The 10,014-nt window shown below is 40.7% G+C and overlaps 1 protein-coding gene across 6 annotated transcripts in view; it reads left to right on the forward strand.

Annotated features, from left to right (window-relative positions):
- LOC110528236 (nck-associated protein 5-like) overlaps positions 1 to 10,014 on the forward strand; it is a 103,745-nt gene that overhangs the window by 55,675 nt on the left and 38,056 nt on the right. For all 6 annotated transcript variants that reach the window (XM_021610118.2, XM_021610122.2, XM_021610121.2 and 3 more), the window contains one exon: positions 9,139 to 9,273. In XM_021610118.2, coding sequence (XP_021465793.2) covers positions 9,145 to 9,273 — 129 coding nt within the window. In that variant the 5' untranslated portion in view covers positions 9,139 to 9,144. The remainder of the gene's footprint in view (positions 1 to 9,138; positions 9,274 to 10,014) is intronic.

The raw sequence follows: 10,014 nt of genomic DNA on the forward strand, positions 1-10,014 counted from the left end.
AATACAATATGATACAAAATGCAGAAAAAAATGCATTTTGACTGCACTGTGCCTTTTAAATCAGCCATAAATCACCTTGTGACAGGGGGAATGGAAGCTTGTTTTGTGTAACAGGGAGGGGCAATTGAAGGCAAGCTTTGCAAAATATTTCAAATTAAAACATTTCTAGCCTGTCTATCTATGGGTAACAGGGTTGACATGTTATGCTTGACCCACTCAGTTGTCCCATCACAAAACACCAGAAAATTGCCAAAAAGAGTAGAACCAGCTCACTTGCGTTTACACTATGATTTGACTATTAGATGTTCAATGTTTTTTGGGAGATTTTTTTTCTTCAAAAGGAATCATTTCACCATATTAAAAATAGAGTTTATTTTATGTAACAGGGTTGAACTTAAAATTAGTTTTTTTTTTTTTTTACCTAATAAAATGAATAACTAATCACATTAAATAAATAATCATCTTCAGAAATGACTTTGTTAAAGCAACAAAAGGAACTTTATAACTTGGGCAAATGTTGGGGTTAAGTGAGTTAAAATCTTCCTAGACATCAGAGTGCAGAGGGACATGCCAGATTTTCTATGTTGTACACTCAAAAAAAAATGTGGGGTTCAACAAGGGTTCTTCTAAGTTCCTCAAAGTTCTTTGAAGAACCTTAGGGTTCTTGACACTGAAAATGGCATCTAAAAGGTTATTCCAAGAACCCCATAGGAGGTGGGTTCATCGAGGAACCTCCTTAGTTGGTGGGGGTTCTTGCAGGAACCCAACTGAAACATTTTGATTTGAAAGGACAGCAGGTGCAGGCACTTAACTGAAAAATCTCCTCAGTTTAAGGTAAGGTTTGTCCCTTGTATTACCTACATTTATATTGTTTTATGATGATACCATCTATCTTTTTATATTTGTGACAATCTTTCTAAAACAGAAAATGGACACAATTCAATGGATATCAAGCAACAGAGGTAAGAATATGTTGAAGGCTAGCTGTATTGCGTGCAGATGACGGAACTGCTCACTTTTGTGTCTATCTGCAGGTATACGAGGAGGCATAAAAAGGTATGTAAGTAGGTATTGGTATGTAATGCAGATCACATTTATCATCCTCCTCCCTTACCTCTTCAATGAATATCCCATAGGCCTCTACATTATGGACACGGTATGTGTATGAAAACCATTATCAAAACAGTTTTTTAAATTCACATTCACCACAAAAAGTTATGAATTCTGTTGTGTGCATCTTTTGTTAATCATCTATATAATGTCTTTTGGGGGGGGGAATTCCCAGACTCTACCTTTCCTATACCTGAATATAACAGGAAATCTGTTCAATCACCATGCACTGCAAAATCATTCTGGCCATGGATACGGAGAACATCAAGACATTAACATCAATACGCCAGAGGATAAACCCATTGGACTCTGGGCTCTGCTGGGAGTTTACCTCATATTTAGATTTTTTTATTCTGCTTTTCCACTAAAATCATAAACATTGACAACTAAAATATTGTGTCATTGTTATACGTATTATTATTATTATTATTATTATTATTATTATTAATAGGGGACGGGGACGGGGACGGGGGGTAGTTCAAAAATGAATCCCAAAAGGTTCTTTGAGGGTTCTTCTTAAAGGGTTCTTTGAGGATCCATTAAAAGGGGTTCTATGAAGAACCCTTTTAAAGGGTTCTCGGAATAACTTATTAGGGTTACGCATGTCTTGTATTCAAGATCCTAAATGGCCTGGCTCCCCCTCCACTCAGTATTTTTGTCAAACAGAAAACCCAAACATATGGCAGCAGAGCCACATGGTCTGCCATGAGAGGTGACTGTATAGTTCCCTAAAGTAAAAGCACCTTTAGTAAATCCGCTTTCTCTGTGAGAGCTTCCCATGTCTGGAATACACTGCCATCAGACACACAACTGCACCACATATCACACTTTCACAAAATGCATAAAGACATGGCTAAAGGTCAATCAGACTTGTGAACATAATCCCTAGCTGTGTTTTGCCGCTTTCCATGTTGTCTGTTGTCTGTAGCTTGTGAGGTGTGGAAACACTTTGTTGCTTTTATGAATTTTGTCTTGCTGCTTTTTGTTCTATGTTGCTCGGGCTGTACGCTACGTCTTACTTGTCCTATGTTGCTCTGCGTGTGCTCACTGCTCAATGATTGGTTATATTGTAATTGTTTTTAATATCCTGCCCAGAGACTGCGGTTGAAAATTAGCCGACTGGCTAAAACCGGCACTTTTACTGAAACATTGATTAATATGCACTGTCCCTGTAAAAATAAAATAAACTCAGCTAATGTAAATCCCATACAGGCCAGAAGAGGGCTGTCTACCCCACGTACTTCACTCTTTAGATCCTTCTGCCAGTACTGAATAGGTCATTTTGGATGGGCAGAGAAAGAGGTTAGATAAGGGTGGAATATGCTTTAATTTACCGCCCATCTGGATACAATAGAGCGATTGGTTTATGTCCTGAGGGTGCGGGCCTTCCCACTAAAGCACAAGACTGGGGAGGAGAAAAGACGGAAAAGTCTAAGTGAGATCCTTGGTACTCTGACGTCACCCCATTGAAGTTGACATTTAAAACGGTTAGGTTAGGGCTGGGGTAGGTGTTATGGTTAGGGTTAAGGGTATGGATGTCCCAAGGATCTCGCTTAGCATCAACCAAGAATCTTTTTTTAACATCAAAGTATGGCCTAAATTTAGAGCTAGGAATAGACTCTAGGAAGTGTTAGGGAATCAAAAGGACAGTCTTCCTCTATTCCATTAAAATATATTATTTGTTTGTTTTTAGTTCTATTGTTTTTATAATTCCCATTAGACATTCATTACACATCCCTAACTGAAGCCCTGTTAATGTTCTTTCTATTGAATACCTTTATTGTTTTCCTTATCAATGGTTATGTTACATGAGACCTCACCTTTACATGGATAGTGATCGATGGCTTAGAGATAAAGGACTCTGAAGCCTTTTTTGGAAACTGTCTTAGCCTCGTACCAACCATCCTGATCTCGAGAGCTTCAATTCTGTTTTGTTACAGATCTGTGTAGCGAAACAGAATGTAAGCTTGTGAGATCAGGATTGTTCGTACGAGGCTGAGTCTGGCAACTTTGTAAAACCACAGAGCTTCTGATGCCATGAGTCTCGGCACCTCTCGCTCAACCATGGTTGACCTGGAGAGTAAAATAAACTGTAATATCTAGACGACCATCCCCTGCTTCATTCATGTGATCGCCATGCGTGTTCTCAGAGGTGTTAAAATAGATACGTAAAGCTTTTTACAATTCAGCCTCCGTGTTCTTCATTTAAATCTCAGGTAATCCTCTTTTCATTGTCACTATCACTATTGAAAACAGTCACCGTTACCAAAAGCAGAGAGAGTGGAAAGGTGATGAAAATATAAAAGCCTCTTTAATTATCACCCTGGAAAGAGTGTAAAACCATGACAAATCCCCATGAGAAGTTTATTGTGTCGAGTGACATTATTACCAACCGTGTCCCCAACCTCTCTCTCTTAAGTGTTCCAGACCATGTCCCCAATACTAAGCTTCGGGTTGACTTTATCCCTGGGTATAGGTCCCCTCTCCCAATGCTAACCTTAAAGGGGCAATCAGCAGTTGTTAATCCATTTTTGGACGTATAATTTAATTATTTGCATCCATTGATTTTTTTTTTTTTAAATTTTTGCATTTTCAAATGGTCCAATTATATTTTCCAATGGGGTTATACATTTGGGCAAGTTTTTTTTTTTTCTCGCCTGAGTAGCCTCGTTACACTGCCAAAAATCAAATTAAACCACCTAGTGTTCAGCGAAATAACAACACAATGTCAAATACAGTGGGGCAAAAAAAGTATTTAGTCAGCCACAAATTAATCCCAGAACAACAACAAAGGACACAAAACACAGAGGACCTTGTGAAGCTGGAGGAAACTGGTACAAAAGTATCTATATCCACAGTAAAGAGTCCTACAGTGGGGCAAAAAAGTATTTAGTCAGCCACCAATTGTGCAAGTTCTCCCACTTAAAAAGATGAGAGGCCTGTAATTTTCATCATAGGTACACTTCAACTATGACAGACAAAATTAGAAAAAAAAATCCAGAAAATCACATTGTATGATTTTTTATGAATTTATTTGCAAATTATGGTGGAAAATAAGTATTTGGTCAATAACAAAAGTTTCTCAATACTTTGTTTAATAACCCTTTGTTGGCAATGACAGAGGTCAAATGTTTTCTGTAAGTCTTCACAAGGTTTTCACACACTGTTGCTAGTATTTTGGCCCATTCCTCCATGCAGATCTCCTCTAGAGCAGTGATATTTTGGGGCTGTTGCTGGGCAACACGGACTTTCAACTCCCTCCAAAGATTTTCTATGGGGTTGAGATCTGGAGACTGGCTACGCCACTCCAGGACCTTGAAACGCTTCTTACGAAGCCACTCCTTCATTGCCCGGGTGGTGTGTTTGGGATTATTGTCATGCTGAAAGACCCAGCCACATTTCATCTTCAATGCCCTTGCTTGATGGAAGGAGGTTTTCACTCAAAATCGCACGATACATGGCCCCATTCATTCTTTCCTTTACACGGATCAGTCGTCCTGGTCCCTTTGCAGAAAAACAGCCCCAAAGCATGATGTTTCCACCCCCATGCTTCACAGTAGGTATGGTGTTCTTTGGATGCAACTCAACATTCTTTGTCCTCCAAACACGACGAGTTGAGTTTTTACCAAAAAGTTATATTTTGGTTTCATCTGACCATATGACATTCTCCCAATCTTCTTCTGGATCATCCAAATGCTCTCTAGCAAACTTTAGACCGCCCTGGACATGTACTGGCTTAAGCAGGGGGACACGTCTGGCACTGCAGGATTTGAGTCCCTGGTGGCGTAGTGTGTTACTGATGGTAGGCTTTGTTACTTTGGTCCCAGCTCTCTGCAGGTCATTCACTAGGTCCCCCCGTGTGGTTCTGGGATTTTTGCTCACCGTTCTTGTGGTAATTTTGACCCCACGGGGTGAGATCTTGCGTGGAGCCCCAGAAATTACTCCCACAGTTGATTTCTTCAAACCAAGCTGCTTACCTATTGCAGATTCAGTCTTCCCAGCCTGGTGCAGGTCTTCAATTTTGTTTCTGGTGTCCTTTGACAGCTCTTTGGTCTTGGCCATATTGGAGATTGGAGTGTGACTGAGGTTGTGGACAGGTGTCTTTTTATACTGATAACAAGTTCAAACAGGTGCCATTAATACAGGTAACGAGTGGAGGACAGAGGAGCCTCTTAAAGAAGAAGTTACAGGTCTGTGAGAGCCAGAAATCTTGCTTGTATGTAGGTGACCAAATACTTATTTTCCACCATAATTTGCAAATAAATTCATAAAAAATCCTACAATGTGATTTTCTGGATATTGTTTTCTCATTTTGTCTGTCATAGTTGAAGTGTACCTATGATGAAAATCACAGGCCTCATCTTTTTAAGTGGGAGAACTTGCACAATTGGTGGCTGACTAAATACTTTTTTGCCCCACTGTACAGGTAGCCTAGACCAAATAATTAACATCCAGTCTCATTCTGTTAAAGGTCCCCAATGCACACACATCCCTGGGGGTCTTCTTTTCAGTTCACTGCAGCTAGCGACTGGAACGAGCTGCATCACACTCAAACTGGATGTTTTTTTATCTCAAACTCTTCCAAGACTCAATCATGGACACTCTTACTGACAGTTGTAGCTGCTTTGTGTGATGTATTGTTGTCTATCTTCTTGCCCTTTGTGCTGTTGTCTGTGTGCCCATTGTGCTGTTGTCTGTGTGCCCATTGTGCTGTTGTCTGTGCCCAATAATGTTGGTAGCGGCACAAAACATGGTACAATGTTGTGTTCCTACCATGTTGTTGTCATGTTGTGTTGCTACCATGATGTGTTGTCATGTGTTGCTGCCTTGCTATGTCATTGTCTTAGGTCAATCTTTATGTAGTGTTGTCTCTCTTTTCGTGATGTGTGTTTTGTCCTTTATTTATTTATTTAAAAAAAAAAATAATTAAATCAGGTGTTCTTTTGGCTTTTGTTAGGTCGTCATTGTAAATAAGAATTTGTTCTTAAAAAACATCTTAGGGCTAGGCGTCCCACTAGCGGGACAACTTCCGGTTAAACTGGAGGGCGCGCAATTCAAATAAATAATTTTAAGAATTATGGATATTAAACTTGTAGGTACATACAATTGTCTTATCGGTTGAAAGCTTATATTCTTGTTAATCTAACTGCACTGTCCGATTTATAGTAGCCATTACAGCGAAAGCGTGCCATGAGATTGTTTGAGGACGGCGCCCCACATTAAAATATTTTTCCACCGGCAGAGGTTTCATAAATTCACAAATAGCGATTTAAATAGATAAAATCCTTCTTTATATCCTTAACTCGTTCAACATGCAGAGAAAGGAATCCAAAAATATACCGCTATACTTTGTTAAAACAAGTCAAAATACGTTTCTATTGACTCCTCAGGTACCCTAAAATGTAATCAAACTATAAAATTTCATACGGAAAGAATTATGTTCAATAGGAAACCGATATTAGCAGGTGCGTCTTCCTCGGGCACCCAAACACGAATTTCCAATAGTGTGTCCCAGTACTAAAACTCATTATTCTTACTCGTTTTGGAAGAAACCAGCCTGAAACCTTGAACATAGAGTTCTGACATCCTGTGAAAGCCAATGGAATTGCATACTGGGAGATAGATTGAATTATTTCCCTATACCTTCCATTGTAAGAGCATGGGCTCTCAAAAAAAGAAAACAATTCTGGTTGGTTTTTCTTCCGATTTTCTTCTACCATATCTATTGTTCTATTGTGTTATAGTCTCCTACATTATTTTAACATTTCTACAAACGTCAAAATGTTTTCTTTCCAATGGTACCAATTATATGCATATCCTGGCTTCAGGGCCTGAGCAATAGGCAGTTAACTTTGGGCACAGTGGAAATTGAGAAAGATTGACTCTAGCCTGAAGTTTTTAATTTTAACTGACTTGCCTAGTTAAATAAAGGTTTAAATAAATAAAATTAACCGTCACTCTCTCACGGGAATTCCACTAACGGCCCCGTACTTTGTGGGCTATACTCGGCCTTGTCTCATGATGGTAAGTTGGTGGTTGAAGATATCCCTCTAGTGGTGTGGGGGCTGGGCTTTGGCAAAGTGGGTGGGGTTATATCCTTCCTGTTTGGCCCTGTCCGGGGGGGTATCATCGGATGGGGCCACAGTGTCCCCTGACCCCTCCTGTCTCAGCCTCCAGTATTTATGCTGCAGTAGTTTGTGTCGGGTGGCTAGGGTCAGTTTGTTATATCTGGAGTACTTCTCCTGTCTTATCCGGTGTCCTGAATTTAAGTATGCTCTCTCTAATTCTCTCTTTCTCTCTTTCTTTCTCTCTCTCGGAGGACCTGAGTCTTAGGACCATGCCTCAGGACTACCTGGCATGATGACTCCTTGCTGTCCCCAGTCCACCTGGCCGTGTTGCTGCTCCAGTTTCAACTGTTCTGCCTGTGATTTATTATTATTTGACCATGCTGGTCATTTATGAACATTTGAACATCTTGGCCATGTTCTGTTATAATCTCCACTCGGCACAGCCAGAAGAGGACTGGCCACCCCACATAGCCTGGTTCCTCTCTAGGTTTCTTCCTAGGTTTTGGCCTTTCTAGGGAGTTTTTCCTAGCCACCGTGCTTCTACACCTGCATTGCTTGCTGTTTGGGGTTTTAGGCTGGGTTTCTGTACAGCACTTTGAGATATCAGCTGATGTACGAAGGGCTATATAAATAAATTTGATTTGATTTGGTAACGTGAGTGCAGGCAGTTGCTCTTGACGCAACTTGGGTACACTGCAGCATCTACCGAGAAGCTCTTGCTGCCTAGGGAATGCCTGACAGCTTGAAAGACGTTTTGGACACTTTGTTAAAGCAAAGCCCCTGAACTGTTGTGTATTTTCTGCACTATGCAATGATATGGGCAGCGACCATGTAACGCTTTTACAACATACAGAGTGTGCTGATTATCAAGAGGCAAAGCATTGACACGTTTTTTTAAATTGGGAGACGGCTTAAAGTTTATTTTACTGACCATCATTTTCACTTGTCTGACCGTTTCTCACACGACTGGCCTATCTGGGTGATGTTTTTTCTCGCCTGAATGATCTGAATCTAGGGTTACAGGGACTCTCCGTAACTATATTCAATGTGCAGGACAAAATTGAGGCTATGATTTAAGAAGTTGGCGCTCTTCTGTCTGCATTATAAGGACAACACAGGTCTTTACATCATTGAATTATATTTTTGTGTGCAAATTAACTCATGCTTACGGACAATGTTAAATGTGATATAGTGAAGCACCTGAGTGAGTTGGGTGTGCAATTACACAGGTACTTTCCTGAAACAGATGACACAAACAACAACCCTTTCATGCCCTGCCTCCAGTCCACTTACTGATATCTGAACAAGAGATATCAACAAGCGGTTCTGTGAAATTTGAATTTAATCAGAAGCCACTGCCAGATTTCTGGATGGGGCTGCGCTCAGAGTATCCTGCCTTGGCAAATTGGCTGTTAAGACACTGTTGCCTTTTGCAACCACATACCTATGTGAGAGTGGATTCTCAGCCCTCACTAGCATGAAAACTAAATACAGGGACAGATTGTGTGTAGAAAAAGACAGACTCTCTCCAATACAACTCATCAGAGTTATGTCCATCCTTTCAAGCACACCCTTCTCATTAACCTGTGGTGAGTTATTCACAATTTTCGATGAACAAATAAGGTTTTATATGGAAGATGGTTAAATAAAGAGCGAAAGTATTGATTAGTATATAATTATTTGTGCCCTGGTCCTATAAGAGCTCTTTGTCACTTCCCAGAAGCAGGGTTGTGACAAACTCACTCGCACTGATGTTTAATAAATGTATTGTATAGTGTGTGATTGTTTGTGGCAGGCCTACAATGATGGCAAATAACATTTGAGTGTGCTGACCCCGGTGCTAGAGGGGCTATGCAGCTGGAGGTTGAATATTTGGAGGGGTACGGGACTATAAAAAGTTTGGGAACCACTGCCCTACACCATTACTAACCGTATCCCTGACGTCCTTTCTGCACCACAGGTGGTGATGGAGTCTGAGGAGCCAGAGCTGAGGGAGTGTGATGAAGCCTTTGAGTCAGATGAAGGCAATGTAGAGTCTTACCTGGAAGAGCCAGAGAGCAGCAGGGAGCTCCTGGAGAGGCTCAAGGAGCTGGAGGTGAGGCCCAGGGAGGGGGAATTCAGGGCTCGTATAGGCTATATCGCATTTTGTCTGTCTTTGATTCCTCGCACCTTGTCTCCTCACCTCCTCAACTGTATTGGAGGAGAAGGTTCAAGGTCCCTCCACTCTGACCTTCTTCAATGGGTTTTGAGAAGGAGACAAGATGAGGATGAATTAAGAGCTCAAGTCTTGACCCCTGGAGCTGTTGACCCTCTGGGTACATGCCTTTTCTCATTTGGGCAAAAGTCCGTCTTCCACCCTCTCTCCTCCATCCTATCTTCTTCGTGACCCAGAAACCGATAAGTGGTCGAGGAGAGTGTCAATTAGGCGAATGGAAGAGTGTCTTCCCCTCCTCGATGGCCACTTTTCATCAAGTATAGTCATGTGCATCCTACCGGAGTCCTTCACCGAAGAGTTTTTAAATCTGTCATACCCCATTTGAATCAGCTTTTGTTTTGTCGGAGGAGAAGAGCATGCATACATTTAAAAACAATATTCTACTTATTGTTTTATCTATAAAATGTCTTGCACAGCTAACTTCCTTTAGTTTTTATCACTTTACAAATTTATTTTTGTATCCACCCCTGTAAAAGTAATTTGCCTCAGTGAAAATTCATTCAATACATTCCGGATACAGTCTGGTGAACTTGGATTGGTCCAGAATAATAACGATGCTTAAAACGTCACTCAATATTACATCACCCAGTACTTTTGAATGATCTGCAAGTGGAGGAGTCT

The sequence above is a fragment of the Oncorhynchus mykiss genome, chromosome 7 (assembly GCF_013265735.2).
Source record: "Oncorhynchus mykiss isolate Arlee chromosome 7, USDA_OmykA_1.1, whole genome shotgun sequence".
In the NCBI taxonomy this organism is placed as follows: domain Eukaryota; kingdom Metazoa; phylum Chordata; class Actinopteri; order Salmoniformes; family Salmonidae; genus Oncorhynchus; species Oncorhynchus mykiss.